This window comes from Pinus tabuliformis, chromosome 6, assembly GCF_031772625.1.
Source record: "Pinus tabuliformis cultivar Carrire ecotype Pingquan chromosome 6, CPIR1, whole genome shotgun sequence".
Taxonomy (NCBI): Eukaryota; Viridiplantae; Streptophyta; class Pinopsida; order Pinales; family Pinaceae; genus Pinus; species Pinus tabuliformis.
The window spans coordinates 201,904,290-201,926,668 of record NC_142292.1 but is presented as its reverse complement, the minus strand read 5'-3'; the positions used below and the strand labels follow the sequence as shown (position 1 = coordinate 201,926,668).

General features: G+C 38.9%; 1 protein-coding gene across 2 annotated transcripts in view; it reads right to left on the bottom strand.

The window, feature by feature from the left end:
* Positions 1–22,379, bottom strand: part of LOC149258158 (ATP-dependent caseinolytic (Clp) protease/crotonase family protein) — a 193,187-nt gene that overhangs the window by 107,242 nt on the left and 63,566 nt on the right. The window contains exons 4-5 of one of the 2 annotated variants that reach the window (XM_089414863.1): positions 6,262–6,352; positions 6,052–6,103 (exon numbers count right to left, since the gene is read on the bottom strand). In XM_089414863.1, coding sequence (XP_089270989.1) covers positions 6,052–6,103; positions 6,262–6,352 — 143 coding nt within the window. The remainder of the gene's footprint in view (positions 1–6,051; positions 6,104–6,261; positions 6,353–22,379) is intronic. The other variant, XM_089414866.1, reaches the window with a different exon arrangement.

The window sequence follows — 22,379 nt, the reverse complement described above, 5'->3', positions numbered from 1 at the left end:
CAGAGTAAAGCTTAAATATTTGAGTAATTTTGCTTCTGATGAGAATTAAGATATTATAATTTTGTTTCATTTATGCATATCAATATGATTGATGAGATAGAAATCAAAGAATGATTACATTTTAATATGAAAGCTAATGATATGAGTAGGACATGGCCAAGTATGTTATACTGTAATTAACATGTATGAATTATACATAAACTATTTGTTTTGAATATGTTGATGCACATTTTATAAATGCATGGACAAGTGTTTATGATTGCAGATAATATCATTACCAAGATGACCACGTGATGACAAAAACTTCAGAACAATTAAGGCTCAATGAGATTCCATGATAGGGTATTAACCCTGATTCTACTGGGAGGGGTGGAGGTGTTACCCACCGTTTATCCTCTGAAACCTGGAGTCATGGGAGGATTGTGTGAGTCACGCTCCCATAGACGTGTGATGATGACTGTCGGATGCCTACTGGGAATCAGGTCGATATAGTTGACGCTGCCATCCTTAGAGTTTATGAATGGTTAGGTCAGTATAACTGACATCATGACATACTCCAGTAGAAGACGGATAGGATGAGAGCAGAAGAGATTTGGAAGGATAGGATGATTTTGTAAAAGCTTGGGAACCTGGTTGGAGTAAGGCATAACCATTAAAGTTATAAATCTAGAAGTATTCAAAACACCAATTTTATAGTGTCCTCACATTATATAAGAATTTAACCTCGATACACAACCCTAACGAGAATGTACTAATCACTAAAATCAGTATTGATATACGATAAAACCATAACTTCGGGATGAAGTTTTCTGAAGGAGGGGTGTATGTAATGACCCATCTTTAATATAGAGAGCGCAAGAATATTAGCATGCATATGATAGCTACATATGCATGTATCGCATGCACTGCACTAGTATTTATATTCTAAAATTAACTATAAATGTTGAATATCATGACACTCCTTCAAATAGAAGTTACCTTCACCCATCAACACGCATATTGCTTAATGCATCATAATTAATGAACAAATACCAATGATATAAATTTAAAAAGTATAAAGTAAAAAGGGTTATAAAGAAATAGATGTAAAAATTAAGTTAATTTTTAAATATGGTTATATAATTATATATCCTAGAATATTAATAAATTATTAAAATGATAAAGTAAATCAAAATAAAGTACCTAGTATGAACCTAGGGCATTTATATTAAACAAACAAAAATCCTAAATATAATATAACCACACCTTTAAAGGAATATGACTCACGTTACATAGAGGGAAAAGGTGTCACTACGAATGGAAGCGGTGGGTTTGCTGGTGGAGGGAGCGGTCACCGCCAAAAAAGGATACATATAGAGGTAGAAGGAGTTTTTGAGGGGGATCGGAACCAGGGAAAAAAAACAAAAGAGTGGAGAAAGGAGGAAGAACGAAGAATTTGAGGACGGTGGGAAGAAGCACAATGGGAAGGAGCCTTGCTTGTTCTGTAGTTTTTGGGCACGGGGGAACAAATTGCAGAAATTGAAAAGCAATCTGGACTGAGTACCCAGGTTGTACTTGGTTTGGCTGGGAGGTTATGGTCTTTTGGTAACATGAGCGAGCTGAAGCAATTCTAAAGCCTCTTCATCCGCAGGAAACCAGGTAAGTACTTCTCATCAAATCAATCAATTTTGAAATATGAAATTTTGTTAAATTTTAAAGCAAGTTCTTGAAAATTTCATATGTTGTTCAGAGTAAATCGTTGTTTTAAAATTATTTACAGTCTTTACACAGGGGCTGCCAATTGAAGAGATGTCTTGGAGAAAAATTCTCCTATGGGGTCACCCACTTTTGGTGGGTAACAGGGTTGATACATGATGACAAATACCAAGTCGTGGACGACATCATCTACTATAAGGATTGGATCTATCTTATACCAGAATCACAGCTACAGGAGAAAGTTATGCAGGCAGCTCATAGCTCACCTTTGTTAGGACACCCGGTGTACCTGAAAACCTACCAGCAAATCAGGGAGAGGTTCACTTAAAGGGCCTCAAGATGGATGTGTTGAGGTTTGTAAAAGAATGTAGCATTTGCAAGCAAAACAAAGTTGAACACACTCACCCGACGAGGTTGCTACAACCATCCCCTGTACCTGAGCAGAAGTGCGAGAGTATCTCCATGGACTTTATTACTAGGCTACCTCTAGTTCAAGGAAAGGATTACATATATGTGGTGGTGGATCAGCTCCCGAAGTTCGCACACTTCTTTGCCATACCATCTAAGTATTTAGCATCACAGGTGATCGAACTATTCTTCAAGGAGGTCTTCCGATTGCATGGATTACCAAAGACCATAGTGAGCGACAGAGACAGTAGATTTATGGGCAGATTCTGGCAGGAATTATTCAGACTTGTGGGGACTGAGCTGACATTGAGCACTAGTTATCACCCACAAACTGATGGTTAGACCGAGATAGTCAACAAGTGGCTAGAGGGCTATCTCCGAAATTATGTATCTAGCCAACAAAAGGCATGGGTTAAGTGGTTGCATCTTGGGGAACATTGCTACAACACCACTTTCCACATGTCCATTGGTATGACACCCTTCAAAACACTATACAATTATGATGCCCCAACATTTGCAGATCAAATATTTGGGGATAGTCGTGCCCCTTTGGCTAAAGATTGGATTTAGGAGAGCCAAGATATCTTATGAGTCCTCAAGGACAACCTACAGATGGCTCAAAACCATCAAAATGTGCATGCAAATAGGCAGTGTTGTGAACATCTCGATAACATCCTGATTTTATCTCGAAATCATGATTTTTTGTCCTAGCCGATGTTTGCCGATTTTTAAAGATATTTTTATGTCGTCTTAATTTTGTCGATGTTTGCCAATTTTTACCGATATTTTCGCGATTTTACGATTTTTTGGTTTTCTGGACCCTTGCTGATGTTCACAACATTGCAAATGGGCACAGGGTGGAGTGCATTTTTGAGGTGGAGGACATGGTATGCCTTCATCTTCAACCCCATCGACGAACATCACTCAAAATAAAGGGGGTAGAAAAGCTAAAGCCCAGGTTCTATGGGCCATACAGAATCGTGAGGTGAGTTGGAGAAGTGGCCTATGAACTTGCGCTTCCTGAAGGATGTAAAATTCATAATGTCTTTCATGTATCGTGCCTCAAGAAGGCCTTAGGGAAGCAGGTAGTCACCTCCATTGAGCTCCCTCCATTGGATGAGGAAGGAGAGCTAATCTTGGTTCCAGAGGAGATTCTAGAAACAAGGGAGTGAAAATTGAGGAACAAAACTATGAGAGTACCTAGTTAAATGGAAGGATCTACCTATGGAGGACGCCACATGGAAGGGCGAATAGGTGCTCAAACATCTAGAGTTGAAGTTGCGAATAGGTGCTCAAACATCTAGAGTTGAAGTTGCGAATAGGGCAAGCAAACTCGGGCAGGGAGGACCATAATGTCCTTGACCTCTTAGGAGAAATAAGAAAGGTTCCGCTAGCCTAATAAGTTCCTGTAGGCTAAGGTGGGGAAAAGTTTTAATAATGGGAACACGATTTGCCTAGGAAAACTTTATAATTGCCTAAAGGGTGAAAAATGGGACATATCCTAGACTAATAAAAAGTCACTTTAATTTTATAAAGTGAAAGTCTCCTGAAGTTAATAAAAAATTAAAAGGGTGAATAGCGGCAAAAGTGACCACTCAATTATAAAAAAAGAAAAGTGAAGAGTCTCTTCTCATTCTAATATACTTTCATCTTGAAAAAAAGATCTCTTGGAGACTTTTTGGAGAGAAGTTTATGGTTTTGGAAACCCTATCCACCATTGCTTGCTTCGATGTTGAAACTAGACACTTTAGTTAGTGATGAGAGTGAAATCACTCAGTTTTCACTATTGACATTCAAAGCAAATAAAGATTTGCATAAGATATTGGAGGTACGAGGTTTTATTGGTTGATTTTATCTTCTAAATTTGTGTTTTCCATAACTCTTGACAGATTGAAGAATTTATGGAGGTGGCAAGTTTCCAAGCTAAGAATATGGGTCGAATGGCTGAGCCAAAGCTTGCTCCTTGATGTCGAGTTTGCTGAAGATTCAAGGACGAGTCTCACCAAGTGCATTGGCTGAGTGGGACGTACTTATCTTTGCTGGAAGGTCCGAGTTCATTGGTGGAAGAGAGGTCATATTGTATCAGTTTGTGCAAGTCGAGTTTCCCTTTTGCAAGAGGATAAGGCGTTTGTTTGTTGTTGTGGGTCGAAGTCTTCACATTCTGGTGCCTTTCATGTTTCTAAGTGAACCAAACTGTGTTCCTATTCACTGGGTTGAAGTTCTGAAAGAGGGAATGCGTACTTGCTGAGCATTTGCTAGAATCTGGGTTGTATTTCTTCATCACTGGTGGGGCATAATCTTGGACTGATAGCACTCTTCTCCTGGCTGTATATTAATAATTTAATCATTTAAGCACCATCCTAACAAGCTGAATAGTGCATCAAGCGGGAAGCAACAGACTTCTCTCAAAGGGATATATATATTTGTGCTAAGAAGAGCCATGAGTTCCTTCACCACACTGGACATATGAGCTGATGGTTTAATGTTGATATCCCTTTTCTGATCTTCGTGCATTCTAGGCTGAAAGAAAGTACATTTGTATCATTATATCTGAGGTAGAATTATTTGCATTGCTGGCGGCATTTTGAGGTTGCAACAGTGATCTACATACATCCCTTTTTTCCACTGTTCACTGGTATTCCTAATCTCAGTCTCTTGTTAATGTTGGATGGTCAATTATTAGTGGTATGTATGACTTTAAATTGAATGCAACGTGATATCAGCTTGTTTTCAAGTGTTTCTTTCATGTTGCATGGCATTTTTTGTGTTAATATTAGTTAAACATGTGAAAGAAATACTTAGAGCACAGTGTCTGCCATGTATTTGACAAAATAACACAGAAAACTAAACCATACAAACTTAGTAATTTCATGGGTATTTTCCAAGACACACGTGGTGGGTATCTTACATAGTACCAATCACGATGCACTGTTTACTTTTGCATTTCTCTTGTATTTGTTCATGAAGTTGCTTGTCAAAGAAGATTTTTGAGAATTTACTGATCTTTTTTTTATTTACAGTTTATACCAAATATCTTTTGCAAAACATATTATTGTTGGCAAGCATTGGGCTATTAAGTTATAAATAAAAGTTCATGCACATTGTATTTTTTACTCCTCATGACGTTTTTTATTCTGGAGATGATTTTTGCATGCTTTCGCTTTACAAGAGTGGGAGAAAATCTGCTCTTTGTCTAAGGTGTACTTTCCATTTATTATCATAGTACCTATCTCAATGCCACTGTTTACCTTTGCATTTCTTTTGTATTTGTTCATGAAGTTGCTTGGCAAAGAAGAATTTTTAGAATTTACAGGTGTTTTTTTTAAATTATAATTTATACCAAATATCTTTCGCAAAACATATTATTGTTGGCAAACATTGGTCTATTAAGTTATAAATAAAATTTCATGCACTTTGTGTTTTTTATTCCTTATAATTTTTGAAGTTTCATCACTCATTTTGAAACAATGCACAGACCAATGTCACATGGTTCGAGTTCGAGTTCGGGTTCGACAATGATTGGATTCGGTTTGAGTTCGAATTTTTTGATGAGGTTCGCTATTAGGTTCGTCTATTTATATAAACATATATTAATTTAAAATGAATTATAGGATAAAATAGTAACGAATCAACATCAATAAACATAAAATATGCTATCACAAACTTGGAAACTGCAAGGATAAAATACAAGCTTGAGTTGTGACATAAAGTTATAAGTTTTGATCTATGGACTTGGTCATTGGCTATGAGGTTCGATGAGGTTCACCAAAATTCGAACCTCAAGGTTAAAATTCGACGAACCTTATGACATAGGCACAGACAAGAGAAGGGAAAGACACTATAAGAAGATGGAAAGGTTCTTAAAGATTTCAACTGACACTGTGCAGAGTATGATCTCAAACAAAAAGGTATTACCAATACACTAGAAATACGAGTTTTTCTACTCACCCAGGAATGATAGCAAGTCCTGTCTCTGGCATTCCAAAGGTTGCCGCATCTCCTATGCAGTTGGAACCATTTGGGTATTATTGTAGGGAAAACTATATGTTAACTTTAGATTTGAAAAACAGATTATTACATAAAACACCAAAATTTGTAATGCCCACTATAACCATAAGAAATTTCATGCTGTTCATGTTGAATATGGTAGGAGATTACCACAGACACGTAGGTCACAAGAAAGAGCCAACTCCAACCCACCACCTAGCGCTGCTCCCTCAATCACAGCAATTGTAGGTACAGAAAGTGCCTGTTATCAACCAATAACAGGAACAAAGTGGGATTGATATTTATTTTTCAATGACCACTTACAAATATCTAGATTTGGTGCAGGAAAACAGCTCCCATCACCTTCAACTAGAAAATTAAATCAAAGAGAAAGGGTTGATGATTTTAGAAGTCATGTCACTCTGAATTTGTAAATTATGAATAGCATTTAGATGCTGATATCACTCTGCATTTGTAAATGATGAATTACATTTAGGTGCAGTTAAAAGGAATTTTCTCAAGGCTGATTTTAGAAGTTATGAATGACTCGTGCCTAAAAGCCACACAGAAAACTGCCAACACACTAGAAGGCCTAGGGATCTCCCCTTCGTTTTTACAGGTGGTGCTCCCTCATGCACACGAGCAGCACTCAAAATAAAAGAGATGAAGCATTCTAGACCTCTGTTACCACTCTAGAGTCTAGAATGATATCCTTTAAAGCCATTTGGAAACCATAAGGAGTGGACTGGAATTGGAGTTTGCTGAAAACAGAATCAAACAAGAGCAGAAAATGGGAAGTTCTCCAATGGAGAATGAGAGGAGATGACCATATGAACTGAAGGTATTTACCATATTCATGCACAGTTACTGCAAACCATATCATAATTCATTACATATTGATGAATAGTAGAAGAGGTAGCACACACTTGAATAAGACAGAAACATTGCAAGAATTTAAGATAAGAAAATGAGAAAAATTTATTGATGTCTAACAAATGATCACATTAAGGAAAGCTAACTCAAATAAATACCCCATGTATTAAACAATAAAATACCATAATTGAATTTAACCGCCCAAGAAACAGTTTGGTACATTTATCCTCAAAACTCTGGAAGGACCAGTGTCATAGAAGAAAGCAGAGCAGACTCGAAAAAAAATAAAAATGCGACCTAATCTGGAATGGTCATATCCAGCAGACCACAGGAAGAATGACATGCAGAAGACAGCCCTAAGCTCTCAGACATTCCAGCTCTTTCCTTAAATCCTGCAAAGGTAGTAGTGAACAAGACAATCTTAGCCACAGACAGCTCAAAGGGAGTAACAAAAGGAATTGAAATTCTAAAGAAACCAAAAGGAGAAAGTTGAAGGAGAGGAATGAGAAAAGGATCATAACTCACAACATAGTAGCAGTCATGCAAACGGTCTGGAGCCTTTTGTTTGCTGGATATTTGTAGGTTTTAACCCCGTATAGAAATTACCTGCATACGAATTCTAAAACACAGAAAATAAACAATGCGAGAGCATAACACATATACACAGAGATTTTCCCCTGGATCTCAAAACCGGGACTACCAGCTTGATTTTTAATTATATTCCTTTCAATGTTATAATACATATTTATACATGCCGAAGCATCCAATACCATGGACCGAAAACCATCGCGTCCAATACCATGGACCGAAAACCATCGCGTCCAAAACATTTGCAAAAATCATGCACAAAACCATAGGTGGGTCCACCCAACCTAACATAGGGTTACGGGTACGCCTCAAACCCCCTATGACCCCCCCTGCTACACAATCGGTGCAATGAAAGGGGGGCGGACCCCCCAGTTAACTACGTAGGCTAGTCATGGAAAGAATATAACACAACCCAACATTCTCCCACTTGTTGTTTTCTTTCCACAGGGGGCCACAAGAGAGCTCAGTCATTTTTCCAGCCCTGAAATGCCCATTGTCTCTCTACACCAAGAGAACTTCTCAGAGCTCACAGATTTTGTCAATGCATCTGCGGTATTCTTCAAAGTGTCCACCTTTACCAGCAACACCTTTTTGTCTTCTATCATATCCCTCACAAAGTGATACTGAACATCAATGTGCTTTGTCTTTGAATGATATGCGGGGTTCTTTGCCAAAAAAATTGCACTTTGGTTGTCATAATCTATCCTTATAGCTCCTTGTACTAACCCCATACTTGAACACAATCTCTGCAACCAAACTGCTTCTTTGCTTGCATGAGTGGCTGCCATGTATTCTGCCTCTGTAGTTGATAGTGCCACTACAAATTGTTTCTTATTCATCCAGCTGACTGCACCTCCAAATAGATTAAACACATACCCACTTGTAGATCTTCTCTGATCCAGATCTCCAGCCTAGTCTACATCAACAAAGCCATGAATATCCAACATTCTATCCAATCCTGGACTTCCTTGGTAGCACAAACCATAATCACTAGTGCCATGCAAATACTTGAAAACCCACTTCACTGTTGTCCAATGCTCCTTCCCCGGTTTTGACATAAACCTGCTCAATACTCCCACTGCATGTGCAATGTCTGGTCTAGTACAGACCATTGCATACATCAGGCTACTGACTGCACTTGCATATGGAACACAGGACATGTCCTCTTCCTCTTCTTGTGTCTTGGGACACTGTTCAGCAGATAACCTCACACTTACAGGAATAGGAACCTTCACTGGTTTACTATCCTGCATATTAAACCTCTGCAGTATTGTCTCGACATACTTCCTCTGGTTTAACCAGAGCTTCCTCTTTGCCCGATCTCTTTTAATTTCCATGTCCAAAATATAGTTTGCAGCACCAAGATCTTTCATGTCGAATTTGGAGGACAATTGGGTCTTCAAATCCTGGATAATTTCTTTGTCATTTCCAACCAGCAACATATTATCCACATACAAGACCAGATAAATAACATGGTCACCAATTAATTTAAAATACACGCAGTGATCTGCTTTGTTTCTGGTGAAGCCAAGTCCCCGTATAAATGTATCAAATTTCTGATACCACATCCTTGGTGACTGTTTTAACCCATACAGAGACTTATTTAACTTGCATACCAGTTCTTTCTTACCCTTCACCACAAAGCCTTCAGGTTGCTTCATGTATATTTCCTCTTCCAGATCCCCGTGAAGAAATGTTTTCTTCACATCCATCTGTTCTACCTCAAAATCAAAAGCAGTAGCAACAGATAAAAGTAATATAATAGAAGTTACCTTGGCAACAGGAGAAAAAATATCACCAAAATCAATTCCCGACACCTGGGAATAACCTTTTGCTACTAACCGAGCTTTGTCTTCCTCCACCTTTCCTTCTGCATTTGTCTTCTTCTTGAACACCCATTTGCTGCCAATGGGTTTCCTTCCAGCTGGCAACTCCACTAGATCCCAAGCCTCATTTTTGTACAAAGATGCCATTTCATCAACCATGGCCTCTTTCCAGAGTTTTCCATCCTCTGAATCCACTGCTTCCTTCACAGTTCTGGGATCATCATCAGTGACAAACAAAGCAAAATTTGAACAAAAAGCAGATGGACTATACCTTTTTGGCTGTCTTCTTTCTCGAACTGATCTTCTCACACCCGGAGTTTGTGGCTCTTCATCTTCTGATTCCTCCTCTGCTATAGAGTCTGATTCTTCCTCCTTTAGCTCAAACTCTATCTTCTCAGGTTCCTTTGGTTGGACTTCATGTTTAATAACATCTTTCACCTCTCTGAACACCACATCTTGGCTGTACACAACCTTCCTTGTTACTGGGTTCCAAAGTTTATAACCCTTTAAACCATCCTTATACCCAATAAAGATGCACTTTTCAAATTTAATATCCAACTTGGTTCTTTTCTCCTTTGGAACATGTACATATGCATCACATCCAAATACCCTTAGATGTGAAAGAGAAGGTTTCTTACCAGTCCATACCTCTTGTGGATTCTTATCCTCCAACGCTGATGAAAGTGACATGTTGACCAGATAACATGCAATATCCACCGCCTCTACCCAGAATTCCTGTCCTAACCCAGCACCACTGAGCATGCTTCTTGCCCTTTCCATCAACGTCTTATTCATTCTTTCTGCAACTCCCTTTTGCTGAGGTGTATATGGAGTAGTCTTCTGCCGTGATATACCACACTTCTTACAGAATTCTTCAAATTCCTTGCTGTAAAACTCTCCACCATTATCTGTCTTCAGCACCTTTATCTTTTTCTCTATCTGAATTTCCACGAGAGCCTTAAATTCTTTAAACTTGTCAAAGACTTCAGATTTATTTTTAAGGAAATATATCCATGTATTCCTTCAGAAGTCGTCTATAAATGATACATAGTACACAGAATTACCCAGTGAAGAAACCTTCACAGGTCCAAACACATCACTGTGCACAAGTTCTAATATCTGTTTCGCCATCTTACCACCAGAAGGGAAACTCACCCGATTCTGCTTCCCGTATACACAATTTTCACAAAAATCAAAATCTAGAGAGCTATTACTCATACTTTCTACCATACCTTCTCTCCAATATGTCCAAGCGTTTGATGCCACAACATGGTCCTCTCTCCAGAAACCACTAGATTTTCTGCTCCACTTTCAGGAACCACGGAACTGTTGCACCCATTAACAATAGTGCTACCTTGCAGCTTGTACAGAGTTCCAATCCAAACTCCCCGCATCAATACCAGTGCTCCCCGAACCATCTTGCAGATATCCTTCTCGAACATTGTTTTTACATCTGCATCATCCAGCTTGCTTACAGAAATCAGATTTCTGGCTAATGCAAGAATATGCAGAACACCTGAAAGTGTTCTGACCCTTCCACCTTGCAACTTCAACTTTACTTTTCCGCGACCAATGATTCTAGCCTTCCTGTCATCCCCCAAGAAGACATCACCACCATCATATTTCTCATACTCGCAGAACCACTCTCTATGGGGAGTTAAGTGAAAAGATCCACCTGAGTCAATCAACCATGCCTCATGATCTACATGTGTACTTGAAGAGGCCAAGTACACATCCCCACCTTCATCTGAGGTGGTTTTCGCCTCTGCAGAAGGAGCATTATCAGATCCCTTTCCTTTATCAGGAGCTTTAGATTTACAGTACCTTTTGTAGTGCCCTTCCTTTCTGCATTTCCAGCACACCACCTTTACAGGTTTTCCTAGAGATTTAGATCTCCCTCTAGATTTAGATCTCCCACTCGATGACTTATTTTTGTTTCTGTTCTGAGACCATCCTCGTACAGATAAGGCATCACCATTCTGGCTCTCCATATTTTTCCGTCTCATCTCCTCCGTCAGTAAGGATGAGACTATTTCATCAAACTGCAAGGCAATTGCATTGCTACCTATTGCAATAACCAGACTATCCCACAAATCTAGTAGAGAACACAACAAACTAATGCACTTATCTTCATCTGAAATTTTAATATCAACAAATGCTAACTGACTTACCACAGTATTAAATGCGTTCAGATGCTCTATCACCGAGTCTCCATCTTTCATCCTCAAGTTATACAGCTTTTTCCGCAGGAACAGTTTATTCACCAGAGACTTAGATTGGTATAAAGTCCCTAACTTGTCCCACAAAGCCTTCGTCGTAGCTTCCCCTGATACATTCAGCAATACTGAATCTGAGACACACAATCGTATTGTGCTCTTTGCCTTTCGATCCAACTTCTTCCATTCTTCATCGGACACTCCCGTTGGTTTAGTATCCAGATCTACCACGATCCACTGATCTTTATCCACCAACAGGTCCTCCATCTTGAGTTTCCACAACTCAAAACTCTGACCATTAAATTTATCGATCTCTATCTTTGCACTGCTCACCATCTTCTTTCGCCACTAAAATCGATCTCGCAGATCTCCCACTGAACAGGGTCTACCACAGGCCCGAGCGAAACCCCTCAACAATAAAGGCGTCCCCTTAAAGCCAAAACAACTCTGATACCAAATGTAGGTTTTAAACCCGTACAGAAATTACCTGCATACGAATTCTAAAACACAGAAAATAAACAATGCGAGAGCATAACACATAAAACACATATACACAGAGATTTCCCCTGGATCCCAAAACCAGGACTACCAGCTTGATTTTTCATTATATTCCTTTCAATGTTATAATACATATTTATACATGTCGAAGCATCCAATACCATCAACCGAAAACCATCGCGTCCAATACCATGGACCGAAAACCATCGCGTCCAAAACATGTGCGAAGATCATGCACAAAACCATAGGTGGGTCCGCCCAACCTAACATAGGGTCCAAAACCAAAATTTTCCGGGGAGCTACCACAGACCCCATAAAGTGGGGTTACGGGTATGCCTCAAACCCCCTGTGACCCCCCCCCCACACTACACAATCGGTGCAACGAAAGGGGGGCTCCGCCCCCCCTCTAACCCCCCGGTTAACTACATGGGCTAGTCGTGGAAAGAATATAACACAACCCAACAAAATTATTCTTCTTATAGGCTGTAAGGCACAGACCATTTCTTCCTTCTGCTTTCCATCCCCTTCCTAAACACAAGAAGAATGGTTGTATTAATTATCTTCCATAAGATAATATAAGATAATTTTATTAATTTCCAACAAATGACCACAAAAGTAGGTCAATGGGACTAATGGATACATCCAGTACAAGTACAATGTGGGAGTGCAAACAATGCAACTCCTAGAAAATGTCAAAGCTAAATCTAGGATACCTAACTCCATACCTTAGAGCATTTTTCCATGCAATTTAAGAAGACAATCACATTGTATGCACCTCTAAGATAGGCAACTACACAACTCATCAATCTAACCTGTTACCTCCCAGGATGTACCATGTATTTCTTTTTTATGGAAAACACTATTTTAAGAACAAAAGGGAGTGCAAGTCCCAAAGCCCTGTAGGCCATGTGGATAATTATCTATATGGTGTCCAAGGCTATTTGATGGTCAACCATGCCCAGTCCCTTTAGTCCCTGTTACCAATCAAATCAGTAGTATTGCTAAGAACTTGGCAGCCTACTACATGGGCACACATAGGGCAAGGACCCACTATCACCTTGGTCAAAGCCCCAGCTGCCATGTCCCCAATATATAATTTTCTAAGTAAAATCATCATTATTGCAATTATGGCATTGAGAAATATTTTTGGCATATAAAACTTAAGAAAAGTGGGCTATGGAGGCTCCACTTAATTTTTAGAAAAAAGGAGGTTGCAAACATAGGAGAAAAGATTAATTAATTTGGTAGTGGGATGTGGGGGCCACCAAAAAAGAATAATCGAACCCCTTCAGAAAAAGTCGAGCTAGGGAGAAAGAGAGTGAGAAGGGAGGTTGAATTGGTGGAGCCCACAACGAGAGAAGGCAGCAGCAACTATAAAGGGAAGAGAAGGGCCTCATTTTTGCATCTCTTGATAATTTGACATTTGAACTTGAGTTCTCTTGAGTTGTTCAGCCAAGAAAACCAGTGCTGCTTTGCAGAAGGGATTTCCAAGCAGAGATTCCACCTCTATCTTCGGTGAACTTCGAGTGTCACCCAAGGAGAGAATTTGGGAGTTAGTTCTGAGCATTTGAGGAGCCGCCTCACAAAATTTCCTACAGCCGGTGCATGTTTCTCCAAGGGCGTAGAAAGAAACTCGTGGGTGTGAGAAAGACCAGCAAATAGTAGAATCTGGGCCAAAGAATTTGCAGAGATTTATCCATAGGGAGGACAAGTTTCTCCATGGTGGTTTGTCGGGCTAAATTCAAGGGAATTCTTAGGGCCAATTTATACATTTCTAGCAGTGTGCAGGGACTCCCAGTCAGAGATTTCGCAAGGTTTGGAGGACTAGAGTTGTGGAGAGATAAGGGCCAAAGTTAGGGAGTATTTCTCAGAGGAGATTCAAAGGAGTTTGGGAGGTTTTGTTGGAAATACTGACGGGGGGTGAATCAGTATTTCTTAGCAATTAGCACTTTTTAATCTTTTCCAGAGCATTAATTAATCTTCAGTTATTATTATTGTTTTCTTCAGATAATAATCCACAGTAGACAACACCATACAATAATACTCAAAGATAAAACAATGGAGATAGAGATTTTTAAGCAATAAACCCCCTCCGGGTCAAAAATCACCGAACGCTTCTTTAGTAATTGTCTTCTCCTTGTTAAAAGAAAATTGATTACATCAAGATTTCAGCTACCACTGAGGGATGAGCCAACACCTTAATTCACAAGCCACAACCTATAGGATGCTAATAAACCCTAAATCATGTTGCAACCAAAAGGAAGCCCCAATGCCCTATAGATCAAGCCACAACCTGATGAGTGTCCCAACACTCTGTTTACCAATTGTTATCGGAAAGGATGCTTCGCTGCCCTCTTAGTTTATCAGCCACAACTAAATGGACGCCACAACACCCTGTGCAAGCCACAACTTGCCCTAGCACCAACCTGTCTTCCTGAAGTGTTTTTAGGCCACAACCTGAAGGTGACTCCAATCACCCAGAAGAGTCAGTATATCACATTTCACAATTTTCACATTGGATCCCCTATATTTTATAGAATAGTTATAAGAAAGATGTAGAATAAATGTCGAATCTTGGTAGTCATTGATCATTGTTCCCACAAACCAATCACTACACAATGCTACACATCAAGCTATCATTGTTCAACTGCACATCATTGTCACTACACAACTGTTGGCTATCACTGCATGTCACTGCTCATGAATGAATAGTCATCGGTGCACAACCACTGTCATCATCGTATCAACCTGCACTTGATGCTACAACATTTAGTACTGCTATCAAATAATGGCACAAACCAAGGTGCCTTAGGTCATTCCGATGACCTGCAATCAATGCTTTCAAACTTTGTCCCCAAAGAGCTACTAGCATGTAAGTAAACATCGTTGTTTGATTGGTCAAGCCTTGTTATCCATCCTTCTCCAATAGGTTGTATAACAAAATGAGATTTTCCTTAAAGACTTGCTACCATGTAAAGTCATATCATTATGATGGTACATCCTCTAGGTCATCACTCTAAGATACATATCATTATGATGGTACATCCTCTAGGTCATCACTATAAGATACATAATACAAATTTATATCAAGCATGTCAAGGTTGTATGTCAATATGTCAAATTACATTCATCATAGTTCTATTGATATCAAGTCAAAGTCAAAGGTCAACTTCAATATGCCAAGTGTCTATAAATATCATATCTATGAGTCACGTTAATATATCGATGTGCTAATGTGTGTCAAGTTAATCAGCTCATATGATGTCATTGTCATTGTGATAGTCATTTTAATTTCACTATTCAATTATCAAGTCACTAAATCTGTATTAGTTCACCAAAGATTTGCTATCATTGTTATAATATATTATACAAGCTCATGACCTTGTTCAGATCTCTTGTAAGTCAAGCCCAAGTATGTCACTGTCTCAAGGAGTAAAGTCATATCTAGCCAAGTTGAAGTTCCAAAGAGTTAAGTCACATCAAGTCACAATTTCTTTAGAACAATCATATCACATCACTTGTCAACGTTGCATCATTAAATAAGGTCAATGGAAATCCTAACATCAGTAAAGGTGTCAACTCACTATGAATATCAACTATTTATTAAGGTATCAATTCATTGTCACGTGTAGTCACTGTTCAAGGTTATTTTACAATATGTCAAGTTGTCAAGTCTACATACTGCTATCACACGTGCACATCAATACTCATAATTACAAGTGCTACTGGATTGCTGCTTCATGCCTTCAAAAGTATATGATAGGTATGCTCGGTGCACAAAAATCAGCCTTAATAGATGCAAGTCAAACCAAATAAATGCACCCAAAAGACTACAACAACTAGGCCATCTCTATGTGTCTGCTAAGAGTTTAAAGGGGGGCGAGAGTACAAGAGACTAGTTACATACCTTCAATCTTCACTTCGCAAAATAGTTGCTCAACAGAAACTTAATTCTTGTGCACAGAGATGTTGTCTTGTTCATCTTATTGCTTTTGCATCATTGTTTCCCTGTATTTTTAATGATTTCAAGCTATCACTCGATTCTGGGCAGTGGCCTAGGATCTGGGCTTGAAAAAGTGGCTTAAATCCTGGGGTCGCTGGCACAGTACTAGCAATTTTGGTCTCTGATCGCTGCCAGCCAAACCTGTGAGAGCGACTTTAGGTTGTTAGTCGCTCCCTTGCCCATAGCATGAGAGTGACTATGGCAAAATCGATCCAGAACAGTAGTGGGACCCACAGACAGGCTATCTGGGTGGTTGACTTGTCTCCTGAGGGTTCTAGTGATGATGTTGGATGATTGTGTGTGATGTCCCGTCGATTCCAGTTCCTTAAGGTCACATAGGAGGTCAAATATGATCATAGTAGCCTCTCGTCTCATGTTTACCCAGGTTGGCATGGTTACTTGGGTGGATGCAATACCGATGCAGTGTTGACAGTGGTAGGGTCAGCAGCAGTACAGATGCAGCGTTTGCGCAGTAGTTGGTGGACCGGATGTCAGACTTCAGCAGCGCAGAAGGAGATGTGACAGAATAGAGTGATGCTTCAACAGATTGCATTGCTAGAGCACATTCCTTGCTAAGAGGGAGTGTTGATTTCTGGTAGCATCGGAAGTTTTCTAAGTCTCAAATATTGCAAGGAGGCTTAGACACATGCATTCTCCAATACCTAGAAATTGTTTTGGAAAATTCCACCCGAAGACAGTTTTATTAAAATAATTAATTATTTTTAATGGGACCCTAAGTCTAAACTTAAGAAATTAAAATAATTAATGGGTATTAATCTAAATTGTGGGTGTAACTTCTAGAAGAAGACAAGGATCAAGCCAAAATGATCTAAGCCATTGATTAGAAGTTAATCTAGGTCGTTGGTTGTCTAACAGAAAGATATAAGAAGAGGCTTGAGGGGCACTTGGAGGACACACACACAAAGTTGATCAGTTAGATCGAATTTCTGAAGCTAGAGGCAGCGCAGTGATTTCGTAGTCATCATGCAGAGAGGGGCAGAGAGATTTTTGGCTGGAGGATCTTCTCCGGAGCCAAGGATACTCAGAGAGAGGCAGAGAGACACACAAAGGAGGCAATGCAGAGGCCAGAGAGGATGACGCGGAGCCAAGAAGGGCTCATGCAGGGCCCACGCAGAGCAGTGCAGAAGCCTTCCACGCAAAGGTTTGAATTTGTTGGAGAGCTAGACGTTCTGAGTCGGGAGGGCTGGAATCAGCTCCAGAGAGAAAATCGATTCACAACAGAGTTGACACGGTGCCTTAGAGGCTGACACAGGCTCACACAGTGGCAGCGCAAAAGTAGCCAGGGACTCGTTGGTTCCGCTGCCAGATCAGCCGAGACTTGCAGTGTAGCATGAGGTAATCTCACTAATTTCTTCTGCCGAGTGATATTCTTTGTACTAGATTGCCAGCAAGTCATCCAAAGGTTGTATTCAGAAATACTTCTGCTTAATAATAAAAACCCTCAGATCTGTTGCAACAGTTTTCCCGCATTGGGTTTCTCCCGGGACGTTTGTCCAGAAACAACTGTCATTTGTGTTGTATCTTTCTCTATTGTTCAATTTCTTGTTTCGGCATATTATTTAAATGGTGTAGGCTGCAGTGTATGTATTTCGATGTTTGTCGTAGGAAACTGCAAATAACTTGTTCATGTACATCTAACAAGTAGTATAAATATCATCAGTTGCTGCAGTAAGGATTCTCGAGTTCAAGGAATTTTCACAATCAATACACATAATTACCAGTGCTACTGGATTGCTAATTCATGCCTTCAAAAGTATATGATAGGTATGCTCGGTGCACAAAAATCAGCCTTAATAGATGCAAGTCAAACCATATAAATGCACCCAAACGACTACAACAGTTAGGCCATCTCTATGTGTCTACTAAGAGTTTAAAGGGGGGCGAGAGTACAGGAGACTAGTTACATACCTTTGATATTCACTTAAATAGTCTCTAAACAGAAATTTAATCCTTGTGCACAGAAATGTTCACCTTGAGAGGGCAGAATTTCAGAAATAAAAGATAGGATTGCTTCAGATCCAAATGAAACCCTTTTAGGCCACTGTCAACAGAGATAGATTAACTTTTGTTGGTATATAATGATAAGGCTTGCTCAAATATCATTGCCCTAGAGGGCTAAAGACATCCTTTCTGCAGTAAAACCAACGATCACCCAAGTACCAAACCAAAACAAATGTAAAACTCCCAAAAACCTCTCACTTGATTTTTTGTTTTTCTAAAGGGCCAAAGATTATAATTTCAGAACTTTACTTCTTTTTACCCAAAAACCTCATGCTTGATTTTCTGTTCTTCTAAAGGGCCAAAGGTTATAATTTCAGAACTTGACTTCTTTTTAATTTGCAATAACGTTCATAACTAAGAAGAGAGCTATGAACCTCTTTTTATAGGTCTAGAAGGGGTTCTAATGATGAACATTTGAGGACATAGGAAGGGGATTCTTAGATGGACGTTAGAGTAGGGATTACTAAGAATTAAAGGATTAAATTTTTTATATTAAATGAGCCTTGTAATTAAAGGAAGGAGGGTTGTGAGTCTTATGTGGGCTTTTTGGTTTTTTAAAATGATGGACTTATAGATAAATAACCTTTACTTTAAGAATAATATATCTATCTAAATAATCTTTAAATTAAATATTTATGTTAAGGATCTTGCCTAGAAATATTTTTGTTACCACTAAAAATTTGAAATCAATGATTGGCTTAGTGCATATGGTCCTACCAAGGTTGTGAAGTAAGTGATTGGTTTATTTCCTTTGCTTCTTGAAGTTATTCAACTTATACGTGGTGAGATTACAGTGATAAACAATGTCATATATTGACAACCGTAGGAGGAGGTGTCATGTCACTACCCCCTGGGGTTTTAGCCCACAAAATTGCGTCTTCGATTTCAAACTCAATTTTCTCTCAAACCAGAAGGAACCACGGGGTGTAGCACATATCAACAGAAACATATTTTCGAGGAGAATCTAATGGTATAGATCTCCGACCCAAACTCAATGATATGTCCTACCAAAAACCATCAACAAAGTCGGGGTACATCCTTAGTCCAAGGAACCCAAACCCTAGGACTTGGGTTCTCAACCATCCAACAATATAGCTGCCATCTTGATGTAATCCGACAATTACTAGGAAGCGTTCATTAACCATTTGACATCAATGATTAGTGTTTTTGGTTAAAGTCAAACGTAGCCAACTTCATGGGTTGACATCAATGACAACACCTTCCAACAGTTTTCCGGGAGGACTTGGCTCACATTCAACAATATATTTTCCAACAGTGCGTTTGGCTTGATAGAGAGGGAAATTCGCATTTCTTGGGGTCGCCGGGTGAAGTTGGAATCATCCCAAAGGATTTCTAGGTTTTTGTGGGTTTATTGAGAGGAGGCTCCAGGTAATTTGATAGAATTTTCCAATTAATATTTGGGCCAAAAACGTACATTTTATAGAAAGGTGTATTGTTGGTTAGCTAGACAATTCACATCACATCATGGGATCGATTTTGGCTTGGAGTTGAGCCAAACCTTTTCTGGGTATTTCTGGGTTTTAGGAGAGGAGTTTGTGACTGCAATTTCAGATCAATCTAGGCATTATTGAGGGGAAAACTTCAATTTCCTTCCAACAGCAATTAGCAAAACTTTTGGGCAGTGCACATATTTTGTGGGGAGCCATTTCCAGCATCTGGGTCATCAGATTTTCACATGGGTTTTGCAGAGCTTGCATAGCAAGCCCAGGTTCTATCATTTCAGCTCATTTTATGTACATGTTCCCAATTTATTAATAAAATGGCTCAGAATATTTGGCTGCTATCTCTTGTGTTTTAATTTGTGGTTGTGTCCTTCATTTATTTTGTTGGTCCTTGTAAATTACTTTGGTATTTGTTGATTATTTCCAATTAGGAACATTAATGGGGTATCGGAGCATGATCTTGGCCAGTTGTAGGGAATCTAGCAAGACCATGATAGTATTGGGCATGCATGCACTTTGACTAGTGAAAGTATGGACATCCCAATGACACAAGACAGATGGAGCACATAGAGGATCCGGAAAGAAATCCACAGAAATAATGAGAAAATAATATAATTAAGAAGAATTAATCAAGGGGTTCGAATTATTTTGAGGAGGATCAAGCCATGGAACAAGTCAACCAGCCAATTTTTCCACTTGGGAGCTCTCATACTCTCATTTTTTCTATATAAGAAAGCTCCAAGCTCCTCATTTGTAACACAATGTAAAATCTTGAGCTCTTAGTCAAGTGAAGCTTTGTTACTCTTGTAATATTTTTCTGAGCAATAAAGTAAAGTCTTTGGGGCAAAGCCGTGGTGTTATTCTTTACTTATACAGTATAACCTTTCGGATCTCTTGTGCTTAATGTTCTACTAGTGTTTTAAATTTGTTATTTCCATTAGCTCTTGAAGATTCATTCGTGTATAGTTACCTTGCATCATTGTTTAGATTTGGAGAAGCACACTAAGTGGAGTAAATCTATTGGTTTTCGGTTAAACTCTTAAACTCCTCTATCATTGTGCTATCCAGATCTCTATGGATCTAGAGATCTCTATGGATCTAGCCAATTTTTTCAAGTGTGTAGAAAATAATATCGTTGATTAAATCTTGGATACTTGGGTACATTCTCGGTTGAATTAACCAACTATTCAAGCATAGAAGCTACAAAACCCATAGTGGATCATCTAAAGACTCATCATTTGAATCAAGAAAAGGGGTTTTCTTACCATTTTCTCTAGATTGAAATTTATCTATCAATAATCTTTCAAAATATTTTTTAGAGCTATTAATGAATAGATTTTTTATTGAAGAGCTTATTTTTGTAAATTTGTGAACAAATCTTGTATATAATTCTCCCCTAGCTTTCTATATAATTTCCATCAATTTGTATATATTGGTTGGGTTTTGTTGAGTTTCATTGCAAAGCTAAAGAACGCATCGTTTTTGGCTTGGATCTTGTTGTATATAATTTTTGCAAGATTGATCTCATTAAAGTTTGAAAGAAAATCATTTTTTGGGACCGACATCACTCTCCTAGCCTAGACGACTAGGGTCTTGAGGGCAGTGAAGGATTTTAAGGAACCTTCTAGCCTTTTTCTAGTGGTCGTAAGGGTTTGGAATCCTTTTTCTAGATCAAAATTTTCTCCAAGGGTTTTCACTCGATACAATTTTTTGCAAATTTATTTTGAGGGGTCTCGCTTTGGGTTTTAGCTATTTTTGCTCTTCAGACCTCATTCTTGGATAGTCGCTAGCCTTAGGGCTTGTTTTGGCACCTTGCGAGGGTTTGTTTGTGGCTCATATAATTTTGGAGATCTTTACTTGAGGGTCGCAGGCATTTTTTGGCCTCTTTCTCTAGGCTGCAAGCCCTTTAGGGTTTTAATTTTTTCCATTGATTTTATATACTAACCCTAATTTGTTTTGCAGAGATTAATCCATTTTTAGAAGCGTTTTATCATGAATTTTTAGGCAAAAATTTCAATTTTGAAGGTTGGGAGTAAACCGCATTGTTTTGAGCCTTTTTCTCAAGGTCAAGAGTCCCTAGAAGGAGCCTCTCTCACCTGGTGTGAAAGAATAATTTGACAATGTTGACCGAAAATTTTTGAAGAGTTTTTAGCCATGATACTTCACAAAATTCCATTAAAAAAATTAATAATTATTTTTCAAATATTTTTAGCTAGTCATGAGCCCTCGAAGGCCTCCCATCTCCTAGGTCGTGAGGTTTTTGAAGAGTATATTCATTTTTGCCAAAGGTTGTGAGCTAGTTGAGGACAGATCAGTTGTTTTGGAGCAAATTGCAATAAAATCATAAGTAGATCTGATCTTGTATCTTGAGGATGGGTTGTTGTTCCAAAGTCCATTCATTATTGTAAACCTCCTCAAGAGAAAATCCCTCTTCTCAGGTTGCTTGGGATCTCAAATCTCATGGTATCCCACCTCCTTGTTTGAAGGGGAGGCTCTCTTGTTTCTTGTCCTTAGTGTTAGATCTGACTTGCTAACTGTGAAAAATTTTGAATCTCGACACAGAAATCCTACTGCAATCACTGGTTTAGCATCTCCTACTTGTTATTTCATTCAACAAGTTATTTAATTTATAAACAGTGATGAAAAACACTACTGCAGACTACACTAACATACAGATCATATGAGACAAACACACAAGGGACAAGGTTATTTTTGGACAACACGTCCCCGGAAAAACCCAATGCAGGAAAACCAGTGCAGTAGATAGAGGGTTTGTATTATTAAGCGAGCAGAATCTGAG